General features: G+C 39.5%; 1 protein-coding gene across 3 annotated transcripts; it reads right to left on the bottom strand.

Annotated features, from left to right (window-relative positions):
* LOC100115732 (beta-hexosaminidase subunit beta) lies at nt 1-12,764 on the bottom strand. Of its 3 annotated transcripts, none has more exons than XM_003427809.5 (7): nt 12,350-12,764; nt 2,003-2,248; nt 1,656-1,860; nt 1,451-1,578; nt 978-1,350; nt 351-906; nt 1-267 (listed from the first exon to the last, which is right to left on the bottom strand). In XM_003427809.5, the coding sequence occupies exons 2-7, from the start codon at nt 2,189-2,191 to the stop codon at nt 90-92; spliced, it is 1,629 nt and encodes a 542-aa protein (XP_003427857.1). In that variant the 5' UTR covers nt 2,192-2,248; nt 12,350-12,764; the 3' UTR covers nt 1-89. The 3 variants fall into 3 exon arrangements, with proteins under 3 accessions (XP_003427857.1, XP_031780013.1, XP_003427858.1); XM_031924153.2 differs by lacking the exon at nt 12,350-12,764 and adding an exon at nt 11,811-12,120; XM_003427810.5 differs by lacking the exon at nt 12,350-12,764 and adding an exon at nt 3,447-3,647.
* Nucleotides 12,765-14,504: the final 1,740 nt, after the last annotated feature.

Below are 14,504 nucleotides of genomic sequence, written 5' to 3'. Positions count from 1 at the left end.
TAGCATAATATTCAAATGTTAGTCGGTAATATCAGATTTTAATTGCTTTTTGTATTTAAAAAAGAATGCACATTTTCTTAATTTATAAATTATGTTACACAAAATCCAGATCCGTTGGGTGGCTGAGCGGGCACATTGCGTCTATTCATACGGCATGCGTGCTCCTCTAACCGTTGAGCAGCAGTGTCGTCGTCTTGACTTATGTTACTCCAAAGTCTTTCGGCCGTAGCAGAAGCTCTTGGCCAAATCCTTGGATGCACATTGTTTCTGTAAAGGTAATGATTAATTTATAAACATGATTCTAATAACGATAAAGATGCAGCGTGTATTATTCATGTAAGCGTACTAACTTGTCAACAAATTCGCCCCACATGCAAGCTTCTCCGCCTAAAACAAGCTTTAATTGTTCAGGCGAGGTAGTCTTGAAATCCAGAGGATCACAGTGGTAATATTTTAGCCAGTCACCACCAGATGCAATATGATCGAGGTACCAGCATGCAGAGAGTAGAGCTGGATGTCCAGCGGCAGTGACATCAGCCATCTCAGCTTTATAGGCGCCAGTCCAGATATGAACTGCTGTGCCTTCGTGCATCTTTACTCCGTTGTTGAAAACCTCTTGCCAAACGATTGGTTTGACCTTCAACTCATCCACAATGTCGAGTACGCGCTGGATGTATAGCTCCTCAAGTTTTGCGTACTTCGTGCTAATGTTATTTTTCTGCATGAACCTATTTATCTCGGGATTACTCTTCCAGCAGTCGTACGGTACCTCGTCACCTCCGAGATGAATGTAGTTGTCTGGGAATCTTGCTGTTACTTCGCCAAACAGCGTTTTTAGGAAGCCGTAGAGTGGTTGCTTGGTTGGATTCATCGGGCCCAATTTGCCAGTAGGTTTTCCCGTCTCATCTGATGTAAAAGAACAACAAATTATGAACCACACAATAACTCCATAAAAATTAAAAAAAAAAAATAGGTACCATAACATGGGGTTAAAAATTCTGGATGAGACAAGCCCCAAGATTGAGTATGACCAGGTGTGTCGAATTCCGGCAGTACGCGGATTCCTCGAAAACGTGCATATTCAATAACAGCAGTTATATCATCGACTGTGTAAATCATTGAAGGGTGGTAAGCGCCTTTGGCTGAAAGTTCAGGATATACAGTACTTTCGTAAGGAAAACTATTGTCATCAACGATATGCCAATGAAGAACGTTCAATTTGTTATAGGACATAGCATCCAATATAAGCTTAATATCTGCGATTGGAAGGTAATGTCTTGAAGTATCGATGAGAAGACCTCTGTGCGGTAACCTAGGGCTGTCGACAATTGTTTGTCCTTTCATGATGAGCTGCAATCATTTTATTTTTCCATTGTAACAATAACGATAAACTCTAGAAAAATCCTCAATAGTATACAAATTAATTACGGGTAAGTTATGTAAAACTTACTCCAGGTTCATTTTCGGAATGAGTAACAAGTTGCGAAAAAGTTTCAAGTCCTCTTAGGATACCCCAAATGGAATCGGCCGACAAAATCGCGATTTTTTTGTTAGTTTTGCCAGGTACGCTTAATGTGTCTGTGATCAATAAATATAAATACGTTATTTATTAAATAATACTGAATTATTAGTTATTGGTCCATCATTAAACTCACATGTTTCATTTGATGATAAACGTGGATACATCTCACAAGGCTGCTTCAAGTGTATTTCCAATCCCAAAAGTAATCCTTCGTAAATAGTATTCTCATTGTCAGGTTTATGCGATGCAAGCTTTTGCGCCACTTCAAATTCCTTTACAAGGATATTTTTATATCTCTTGACGGCATCCACAAGAATGTCGCATGTCTGTCCAGCAATCTAGGGAATAAATAAGTGAATTTGATTAAATTGTTAAAAAAGAAATGCGACGAATATAAGTATAAGGACGGCAAAATTAAAAAAATTGAAAGAAAATTGGTTTGTGCTTACGGCTAAATAATATATTTTTAATAGATAATACCTGAAAATTGAAGGAAGATGGTTCTAGGTGGTAGTTTACGTTATTCACTTCTCGCTGGTTGGGTAGTGGCCATGGTTCTCCTTGAGTAGCAATGACCCATGGTCCAGATCCATCGTGCCAGGCTCCTGTTACTTGAGTTGTTGAAAGTAATGCAAGCAACCCAAGAACCAGGATTTTGCCGCTAGTCATTTTGCGATATTTTTCACTGTATTAGTCGAGTTAAATCCAAAGTTGAACTAGTAATATCTGAAATCAAACAAAACCGCATGTAAGACTAAGTTCTGTATTGAAGAGTAATGTGTTTATGAACTTATTATAAGACGGTAGAAAGCTGTACTCTGATACTGATAGAAAAGATAAGATATATACTCGATACATTATCTGTGCAGCATGTCTAAATGGTTATATTACAATCAGTAGATCAGCATTTATAATTTAAATATGTATTTTAAAAGATATCGCTGCGATGATCTCGATCGTCGACCAGCCTTCTGTATGACAGACATCATAAACTAAAGGAGCCAACGGTTAAGATTTTTAAAATAATTCAGTTATTTTGTTTGTTGGTTAATCAAGTGCATTTTCATATTTTTGTCTTCCTGTTTACAAAATTAAGAAGACAGATACATTCATAGACTTACAATGTTTCATGCATGATTATTATTAATAAGAATAATTCATTTTTTGTTCATCAGATAAAGCATTGTCAATTACTTTGTTTACAATCCAGTTTGTCTTATCTTATCAAGGAATATCTTTTATTACAATATTTTATTTGTATCAGGCATCCCGATTTAAACAAAATCTTATATGATTATTTAATATTTATAAATTCATGAATTAATACTAGCAAAATAGCAAATAGATTATAGTAATTTAACAAATTTGCATAATGCTTGCGGAATTGATGATACAAATTATCATGAAATATGTTGTAATTCCTAAGTCTTCACTTTCATTTGAAAATAGCATTAATATGTGGTACTGATATTAGGGTTGTAGCACTGGAATAAAAAACTGAAGCAGTAATACATCGACGTTCCTAACAAAGGCTAACACAAACACAGTTCGAATTTTCCAGCAAAAACTAAGTATAGCACCTCAAAATATGCCGCGAAAACTAGTGCAACTTGTGAATTCACTCACGATTTGGATTCGTAAAATTGTGCTTCGCGGGAAATGCGCAAGGTTGGCTAGTTTAGCATGAGCGTTTTGCTAGTCTTAGAAGAAAGTGACGTCATATTATAGAAAATATTTTGCTCTTGTCAGGGCAATTGGACTAGATTTTTATTTTATTATTCTTAATATTATTATGTATTTTTGTCTCTGCAGGGATAAATTGCAAAGGTTATAATAAACTAGTTCCGGATTCTGTTAATAATAATTTAGAGATGATTTGAAAAATCACGCTTACATACTCAGACACTCACACAAACATACTTACGTAATTAATTTGTAATATTTTATACTTTTTATAATCTTGTTATATATACTCATTTATATCTGTATAGATTGTAGACATTATAAGGACTTTTTTTGTTAGAAGTCTAGAAAATTTTATTTTTTGTCACAGAAATACAAGATGTACACATCTTTCTGCTGTGATTGACTGCAAACGACTAATCTCTATTCCGTATGCTGGAGTAATACGGCCCACTACTGATAGTACCATTCAAACAACAGTAGATAAAAATATGCAAATAATGCGATAAAACAAAACTATTATGTGATTTTTATTTTTATCTTGCCCATTCATGGATAAACTAATGTTTATGCTTGGACAATACTATTTACGAATTCAATATTATTTATTCATAAAGTTTAGTATTTTTGTTCTTCAAATCTATAAAATTATTTTTTATTTATTTCATATTCATTATATATAATAATTACTAGAAGTCTAAAAATAATATTTATTCTATGACACTTATATTCTATAGAGTTGGACACTTGCCTGTATGCTCTGATAGTTAGGATTACAAACACAAATTACTAATTGAGTAGCAAGTATATTTCGGCAATTTTAAAGCTTTTTAAGTTTTGATTTAGATTTTATAAATCGATTATTGTGCGATAATCGGTATAAGTTGTAATAATATTCTTTTTCGTTAGATAAAGTTTCTCGGTTTGCTGATAAAGAAAAAAGACTGTTTCACTAAGTGAGATCTGAAAGACGACTTATTTGGAGCTATTGATGCTTTTTATCTATTGGTAAACAGAGAAAGGTAACAAGGAGAATTAGTAAGCCATAAATTGTGTGAGCTTCACGGATTTCTTGCTGCAGGAAGGTAATTCGATTGCGCCAGCCTACTTCTAGTCCGATAAATTAATTTATTGATTCCACTTTCTACTTCGAAATTAAATGTTGAATCTTCTATATTTTTAAGAGCTTTAATACAATATTTTGTATTAAGTATTATAATCAATACATGGCGTAAAAAGATAATATCATAAATTATTGCAGTTTGAGTTTTGATACTAGACTAGACGATTTGAGTATGCCAATAATATATAATAATATAATAATGCAAAGACTGAACGATATAAGTAAGGAAGCACCGCGTGATGTGTACCTGACTTGATACCTGGTATTAATGTTTTTGAGTATGATCTGGTACGAATTGTGATATTTGACGGCTGTGATACACAGCAAATATTTATTTTATTTTTATAAAATACGAAAGTTTTTATCTATTTTGTACTGTGCTACGACTGATATGATTATAATATAATTTTGAAAATTTTTTTCGAATAAATACCTTACTTACTTACTGATAATACATCATGCCTAGCTTTTGGCGGATCGTTTTCGACATTTCGAAAAGGAGAAACCGAAACCCAGCGATATTTATTAAACTATTCCACAAGGCTCGAGTAGGCACTTTAGAAAATTAACTTTGAAGAATGGCGAGAAAGGCCTACCCTCCTGCTTCGGGTGGCGCGCGACAATGCCGTAAATTTTGCCACCGCAGAGACTCGAATTAGAGAGAAGCAGGGCCTTCGCGTCGGAGGTCTCCAAACGAAGCGGCACGCGTGCGGCTACGGGGCGGCGTTAAAGTAGCCTCGACACTGGGCATAAATATGTCCAGAATTCGACTCCGATTTATACTGCTGTGCTATGCAAACGCGCGAGCGGGACTTGCGAAACGATTGTCGCGTCGAAGTGGTTTACACGCAGTCCGCTGCTTACAGCCGAAAAGTTGCGCTAGCAGCGTTTGTTAGTAGTATACGCGGGAGAAAGTGTGTTGTCGAACCCTCGTCGCTCGGCTGTCTGAATTTTCCGCTCGCAGACGCTGCGCTGTATATGTACCGCGACGAGCAGCAGGTGCAATTTCCCGACTGCCTAATGCGCGCATACATTAAATTCTGAGAAACTTTTCATTCATTCGTTTTCCCGAGTTTGGAGTTAGCGTCGTGCGTGTTTGTAAGATAAATCGTATTATGAAAAGCACAATTCAAAACTTGCAGGATCCAATCAAAAACGGATAAAGATAGATAATGACAGTAGAAATTACTTTTTTTACTTCGTATTAGCTCGGAACATAATTCCATTCAGAAAACATCTCGGACGAGATGTATCGTTTTTGTGATGTGCGATTCCCTCGAAAATGGGAGAAAGCGTGTACGCACGTACTACATAGTGTATATAGCTCGGTCACAAAGAGGGACCAATGGATAAAATAGGTGGAAAGGTGAAATGGCCAAGGAGGGTCGAGCGAACTAGTCTGCAGCGCAACGACGGGGTCGCAGGTGTGCGCACAAAGAGAGAAGTAGGAAACCCCCAGCCCCGAGCCAAGAGCACGTGATTATGGCCGAACAAAGATCGATGAAGATCCCCGGCGATCCGTCATGTGGCCGTACAGCCTCGTTAAAGCCTCTCGTCAATGCGACGACAAGGAGGCCTCGCGTGCGTACACGCGCGTGTCCTTTTTTACACGCTCGAAGAGATCGATGGGAAAGAGAGAGAGAGAGAGAGAGAGAGAGAAAAGCAATTTTTGGCGATGATTAGATTGCGCGATGGGAAAGTGAATTTAATAGCCGCACTGTGCGAGTGTCACGCACGTTTGAAAGATGAATATTCGCCGAACGTATATTGATAATTATATTCTTATACGCGATTGAGTAAATAATGGGATCTTCTATTGGCGGTTGAAAGTTTACGCACATAAAAGACTCGCCCAACTATGAGCTGGATCCTTTGTTTCTACGTGTTTCGCGGAAAAGTAGGATGTGCGACCGTCGGTCCATAATATAAGACGATTTCGGTACAAAAGATGTGTCAGCTGCAGAGAATTCTCGGCGAACGGCATTTCGCATAGAATAGTATTGTCGACGCGAGAGACTGGCTTCCCGAGGATACGCGTAACAAGATTGAGCCCGTACGTGTTTTCCTTTCGCCTGAGCTGAAAGATTCCCTACGAAAAGCTTCGATAGAGCGAATCTCGTTTCTTTTCCCCTTCTGTTGAAATGTTCGAGTCGTATATAGCTGCGATGACGATCACCTTTGGCTGCATCTTTTTGAAATTTCAGTAAATTGTTTTTTATTCGCAACAAATTATACTCGAAATCCTTTCGAGTCCCATTTATTTTGCGCATGAAAATTCCTCTTGCGTATTGGTATAAAAATAAGCGTGGCTCGTAGTACACTATACGGCTGAACAGGATTTGTTGAAGTCATTTTTATTAACCATAAAAACTAACATATTTCCCCCTATATATTAGTCAATAATGCTTTGCTCCAGGTCGAAGGGGAGTGCCGGGTGCGTGTACAGGAAGAGAAAAAAGTAATCGAGACGTAACGCGAGGTGCTAAACTGGACAATTTTGTGGGTTGAGCTAGGCAGTCGCGTGAGTTCCGAGTTAACTCGCCGAGACCCTCCGGGAACTTTATAGCCGCACGACTGAGATTTACTGACGCAACAAATCGTAACGACTTCTGATTTAGTAAAAATCAGATAATTTGTAGGGTAAAAGGATAAAATTTACGTATTCAACTGCCTTATACTCAGCAACTCATTACTTAAAATCAAGTGTGTTTAACGATTTGTTTTTCAAAAGTTTCTACTTATGAATTTCACTTTTATGTACCAATAATTTACCAAAAATAATAATTTACCGATTGGATAATATATACATTACTGATTCATAGGGTGCCAGTAGAAATGACAGTGATTAGTCAGACCCCTGCAACGATTTTATAAATTTAATCAAAATTGCCTTACAAATATTATTTTTACGTTTAAAAATCGCACTATATATTTTTTATCATTGTAAAATACAATCGAGCGAATAATGCGTTAATATTGAAGGCAAACATATAGGAATTGACATTGCATAAAATAAGCCGCATGTTCGCATTTTAATTCTGCGTATAAGCAAATTGCAGTCAGAGTTTTGCACTTATTGTTTTATAGATGATTTTTAGATTAAAAAAAATGCAAAAACATAAATGTACGGATAATTCAAGAGAAATGTGATAACGATGCAATTTTTCTCCACGATATCCGGTTTCCCGCTGTCAAAAAGAAGAAGCGCAGCTCGCTCAAGTAAAATATTAATCTTCGTAAATAAGGAATGGCCCGGAAAAGACGCTCAGCTCATAATCCCGAAATGCTTACGTCTCTCCGAAGCTCACGCAGCGAGAAAAAGAGACAGAGATACATACAGCAGGAGAGGAGAGCAAGAGGGAGAGAGCATCAGCGATGTAGCATCGGGTCGCGAAGCTCCGCTTATCTGCCGCGCACTCCACGCTCTGGCGTGTACGTATAATAACAACTGCTGATACGATGTCCTTTTGTTTCGTATAACGCGCACAGCACGCGAGGGGAAGGGAAAGCGCCGGGTGCAAGCTCGCAAGCACATTTGGGAGACATAGCGCAGCCATAAATAAGGGATAGGGTCCGAACCCTCCTTCTCTTGCTCTCACTCTCGCCAATCTCTCTCTTTCTCTCTCTCTCTCTCTCTCTCTCTCTCCCTCTTACCCCTCGAATATTTTTCTATCTTTCTATTGTGCGAGCACCGCCTTTCACTCGCTTTCCCTCGCGCATTGTCTGCGTTATTTCATATTTTTGCAGTTTTGTATTGTTTTGATTCGAAGTTTTTTGATTAATTCGATGTGGCTCGCGAAATAATTTCTTTCCCGGTAACAGATGGTGATTTAGCGTTTCAAGAAGAACTGATAATACTTCTCTCCGTGTAGAGAATTTTGATATCGTAGGAATCCATTTATGAATAGCTATATTTTTTGTCGACTTCGTTTACGTTCGTACCAATTCGGTAAATTTCTGCTGATGCACAGAGAGTCGCGCGAAACGAGACAACGCGGAATAGAAAAACCGGATATAAATACGACAGCGCTGGTAGGTATACGATACCTTCGGCTGAAACGAGGATTTCTCCCCTTCGTCTACATCGGTATTTGTCTCGTTATGGGGTGTATGTGTAGCGGAGCACTTGAATGAATTTCATCCGGATGACTAGAGAGGCGAGACAGATAGAAAGAGAAACAAAAAGACAGAGAGAGAGAGAGAGAGAGAGAGAGAGAGAGAGAGAGAGAGAGAGAGAGTGAGAGAGAGAGAGAGAGGGAGAGAGAGAGAAACGGATTGATGGACAATTTAAGAGACGAAGGGAATGAGAAGAGGAATCGACGAGGGACACGTCTGCGTTTTGTTTGCAGAGCTGACGCTGTAAATTATCGCCGCAGGACGATGGCATTTGATTATTGTTATACTCTTCTAATGAGAGGGAGAGTCGTATTGTTTCTGGCGTGTGTTTTATGGTGTTGCTTAAATAGAAGCTATAGGTCTTTGATAACAAATTCTGAAATAATATTTAAAAAAAAATCGAAGCTTTGTGTTGTTAAAATCACCAAGAATCGTGGTAAAATATGCCTTGATTTTTAATACAAGATAAAACTTGACTTCTGATAGGAGAGATATTGATTTTTTATTAAAAAGCAATCCAGCAATACACATTAAATCTATGCATATGTGCATGAATCCTAAGAAATTGTTCTGTATGCGCAATGAACTTTGTTCATTAAATGAGGTTATTTTAACTATCAACAACATATTAGAGGGCCGGATGTGGAATTATAGGAAGCACTCAATCATTAAAATTTATACGTATTAAATTTAGCTTCTTTTCGATACAATAAAGGCTGCCTCTTGCCTGACATCTACTTTCAAATAGATTATAATAGAAGAATGGAATGGCATTATTTTATTAAACATTTGTTATCAAGGACGATATTTTTCATGCTAATAACGAGAACAGATATCTGTTATCCTATAACACTAAGTTGATTGACGAGACGCCAAAATATTCTATAAACAATTAAACAATAATGCATTTGGTTCTGTAAATGCAAATCATTATGTTCTCTGATCTTTATATGCATTTATCTGGTGTATAAATTTGTCGAAGTTTTGTCGATATGTAGCTGTCTTGCTTATATAGAAATAAAATCTCAAAACTTGAGCAAGAGTTGCGAGTCTGAGTATATTGTAGGTATATGAAGGCAGTTCGTCTTCCCTTGGCAATTCTGCCACGTATGTCGGGTATTATTCGTCGTTTATTATTCAGAGGGGTTGTTCGGTTTAGCTCTGTGTCTTACGCAGTCACGAACCACTGGTCTTAAACTATTTATCGAACTTGGTTCGTTCTGATTGTATTACGATTGTCCTCCCTCTTTGTACGCATATCTCCGGTGCTTCGCTCTACTCTGTCTTCAGAGAATATCGCGATGACTATACGGACATTTTTCTCAACGGGTTAATTAGCTTTCTTTGATTGGCTTACGCCTGTGAATTTCTGATGTAATTTATGCCTGATTTGGAAATTATGTATTCAAATCAAAGTGTTCTTTACAGTCTTAGAAGAATAGTTATAGAATAATTTAAGTTTTATCTAGTTGAAAGCAAAATGTATTTCATTCAATAGTAGCTATTTTATTTCTTTAGAAAATAAGTAAATAAGTTTGCAATATGATTCATCTATACTTGTCATGAGGTTGCTGCGTGAGATTCACAATCTAACAATATATAACCAAGAATAACAAAACTAAGTTGATTTTTATCCGATTATTTAATGGATTGTTTATGATTGACTAGTTCAGTGGTATTTTTACATACCGTAAAAGTTCGTTTGGCTAAATACTTGTCTAACCTTCATGCACGTACACTACTATAAGGTCGAGGATTTGCTGTACGAGAAATTAATGAGGGAAGTCGAGACGTCATAAACCGCGCGAGCTGCTTAATTAATTCTGGTGGATATGGAAGTATAGAATCCTTATGTCTACTTACCAAACAATTTCAGTTCCGTACACTCACAGTTTGAAGTTTCCCCCCTTACTTTCCTTCTTGGAAGCACCTCATAATTTATTTTAACAATTGATTTAAATTAACCTAGTAGACCAGTATTTTGTAAAGATAAGTTTCTAACCGAGACTTTCATTTGAATAATTAAGCAATTTTCAAGCTTTTTTCTTACGCGTTTTAATTTTTATAATCATCGATAGATGTTGTTTATATGATGTTCTCTAACAATTTTATTTAAAACTAAAATTACTTTTCCTCCCTTCCCAACTGTTTGCTTTTCTAAAATAATCTCGCCGTCCTTACTTCAGCATCAGTGCTTTGTCTCTATTTCGTTTGGCCGTTTTGTCTGCTTCACGTTTTCTGTTAAAGATCGAGCTTGCAAGCTCGGGATGAAACAGCGCGGCGCGGGCGCGTTACGCCGGAACCGCAGCTCTCTAGAGAAGTCGTAAAATTTCCAGGATCCTGCTCGTCCTCTCTTGTATTTCATCCCTCGTAAGGCCCCTTCTCCTATAAACTCGGAAAACTCGGCGTGTTTCGTTGACGGCTCACGCTTGAGCGCAGGGGAAATCGTGCACGTGCAGCTTAATAAGGAGGTTTAAATTTCACAATGTTGCGGCTGCTGCGAGCCTGGTAGATTGATTTTGAGTTTTGAAATGAACTTTCTTTTGAACAATGCTACAATAATGTTAGATTATTGGCTTTGTAGACGAGATTATAAAAATACCTTTTATAAGATTATATGTAATTGTTCACTATACTTGATTTTGAATTCGTGTATTTTTCATCAGCATCGTTATTCATAAAAAGGAAACAATACATTGATAAACGTACCAGACAATAAAAGAAGCTCGAAGAGCTGAATAATTCACAACTTATTATCCTTTACGGCAAAGCATGTAATATTATAACTTAAGACAAGAAGGTTCAATGTAGCATTCAGTACTAAAAGTTTTCTTTATTACGGACAGAAAGCCAAGTCTCATAAAAACTTTCAGAAGCTGCTTTTTCAAACATTTCTTTATGACGGTAGGATAGATCTTGTTACCTGTGGTTATTCTTTCAGACTAATTGTACATTATTTTCTCGTCTTGATTGAAACGACGTTTAAAAACGAGTGGCAAATTTAACTGTTGAAAAGCATTGGAGATCAATGAAAGAAGATAATATTTAGTCTATCGAAAGTTGATAATTAGAGACGGGCGGCTAACGGAGAGATGCATCCAAGTCCCAATTAGTTCTAGTTATTAATTAGTCCGTATTCGAGGAGGCGCGCAGGTATCGACGTCGCACAGACTCGGCTCCTCGACCAAGATTACCTTCATTACCGGCGATGTTTGCCTCGAGGCTTTTCCCCAGCATTATATGCACACTCGACACGAGCAAAGCCTCCGCGTCTGTACAGGTATTAGACGCGCAAACATCTACCCGAGCGAATATTTGCGCGTGTGTGTATAGGTATATAGTGTGCGAGTGCGCGTGGCTACTTACTTAATGGAGTATCACTTATGAGCGCCCGTAATTGGACTTTACTCGGACAACTTTGTTCATCGCTCTCGAGATGCCCTGAGCCTCTTCAACGAGGGTCGCTATGAATTGGATGTGCGTAACGCGTTTGACATGCAAGGCAGATCATTATGCGTCTTTGCTAGCCACCATTCAGTAACACTTTTAATTTGTATATCCGGAAAAGCCTTTTGACTGTATCTGATTATCCGCAGAAACGATTTTCATTTTTGTTCATCCCCTTTGTAAAGAGGAAACTTTAACTTCGCAGTGCTTTGCATTTAAACTACATTCCCAGCACGCGTGGTAACGAGTTTTATATGATACGATAACGGGGTCATGAACTCTCCGATAAGAATCCCATTGATTGATCATATCGAAACACTCAGTTGTGCGTATTCGGTGGATAATAATGAGAACGGGCGTAAGCACGAGAAAGCTTTAGTGGCAGTTTCGTTAGTTGCAGAAAAGCTCCGCATAGCATCGGCTCTATAAAAATGTCGCTTTGAGCAGAAACAACGAACCTGAGGTGCGTAGATTGTCGCAGACTGGAAAAAAGTGGGAGCAACGTCGAGAACGAGGCGTACCGCACGAACGAAAGCTGCAGGTTGTATCGACTGTCAAATGTCTCGAACGGCCGTATACTTTTGAGAATGTGCACAAGAGGTACAATTACCGGCGCGCGCGCGCACTTACGCACCGCCGCCGAAATCCATTAGTGCTCGCGCGGGCGCGCATTTACTTTCTGCGCGCAGGCGACCAGTATAATACGTGATCGGCTCGTAGCGGGGGTTCGGTCAGCCACGCGCACATGCACACACGCGTACAGAGGCCGAGCCGGGCGAAAGCTAAACTATCTCTCGTCTAGCAGAACGGACGTGGAACAATACTAATCGCATCAGAAGCCACGATGCCGCGACTGCGTCATGATCAAACTACTCCTGCGAACACCGAGGCTGCCGCTGCCGCGGCCGCTGCTGCTGCTGCAGACAATCCCGCTAGAGCGCAGCCCACCGCACGGGACGATGGCCGTGCTTGCCTACGTGCTCGGTGTGTAGCAGCTCTGCAGGCGCGTCGCCTTTAATCGCTTGCGCGCTTGGATTTTGCCGCCGCGCTGTGCATTGTTCAACCCACTGTACGTTTATCGGCGCAGCTTTCGACTGCTCGCCGCGATTATTACCGTCGATTTTTTGAAAAAAAAACCGCCGGTGATAGTTTCTTCCATTTTAATAGCGTGACAAGCTCTTGCTTTATTTTGGTTTGAAGTCGCAACGCTCTTATCAATATACAGACGCGTTTATTGCCATTATAAAGCGAAGCCAGAGACGAAGCCTCTTCTGCCTTGTGAAAAAAGTATTAGCGGCTTGTATTCTTCATTCGTTGTTGATTCAGCGGAAATTCGGGTCACAGGCGAGCTTCAAAAATAGCAATCTATCGCGAGAACTTATTTGAAATTCTATCGCGAGTATCGATCTTAAAATTGCTTCGCCAAAATGAAACGGAAAAATAGGGGAACAAATATAGCGTTTTAAAAGTCAATTTTATTCCGATCATAACGAGCCGTCGCTCTATGTATGCTGTGCAGTTCCGACTGTAATAACGCAGTTTTGGCAGTTTTCATTGGTTTAAAAGCGTCGGTGAGAAAGCATCGAATACATCTCGCACGATGTATTTGAAAAGGGTGCTTTTTTTGTTCGGATGAAAATCAAACGCGATGCCGCTGGCGAAACTTTACGCATATATCCGCTGATGTTCGATGTCGTTAGGCTTATGGAGAAATCAATGGTCGTCTCGATTGAATAAAACGTCGAGTGGTGTACGGTGTGGCGGCCGCCGCGACATGCAAAACAACGAAGCCGCGTGCGAAATTGATATGCGCGCCGCTGCGTAATTGAAGTTTGACGTCCGAATGGCCGTCAGGGACTGATTTCTTAGCGCTCGAGTGGTTCTGCGGTGAAGAGCGTCAATATTATAGTGGCTAATTCAATTTTCCAACGACGACAATGCTCTCGAGCTAATTTAAATAATTTATTGAACATATTCATCGCGTGTCATCGCCAGAGAAATTAATCAGAAGTCGATCGTTCATCTGTAGGGAGCTTTCCCTTCGATTATACGCTGCACCCCGCGTCGCCGCTTCCGTAGTCTTTCTATTGTCGTTTCGTCTTTCGTTGTACGCAGTATGCATTGTTCAAATCAATCTTCTACCTAACGTCCCGCCAGCAATGGTGAACGCTCAAAAGTACGTCCCACGAGAATCGCCCAATAATACCCGAGGGTTAACGACATCGCCTCAGCATTCACTTCACTACCGAATGTCCCGAAAATAATCTCGCACGCTCGAGAAAACTTCGCCGGAGCAGGTGCAAACGGCTCGTTACAGAAACGGCCGGCTGTTTCACACATACGGATCCGCGCATCTGCCCTTTGTCTGCAGTAGTTACTCCCATATACGTATACGCGTACACCGCGGTACGTTATACACTCGCGCAATTGCGTCGAGCCGTTACTCAAGACAATAGGTTGGGGAAATTTTTGCTTAGGCGCGCGGCACCGTGAATTCGCGATTCCGCCGGAGGGTCTTCGCGTAGCACGCCCACTTGCGATATACGCATCGGAGGAACGCCTCGGGTACCCGAACTGTCTACCGGTGCTGCAGATCTACGCCCCTGCGCGCTA

This window comes from Nasonia vitripennis, chromosome 1 (genome assembly GCF_009193385.2).
Source record: "Nasonia vitripennis strain AsymCx chromosome 1, Nvit_psr_1.1, whole genome shotgun sequence".
Taxonomy (NCBI): Eukaryota; Metazoa; Arthropoda; class Insecta; order Hymenoptera; family Pteromalidae; genus Nasonia; species Nasonia vitripennis.
The sequence above is the reverse complement of the archived record's forward strand: the minus strand, read 5'-3'. Positions and strand labels throughout refer to the sequence as shown.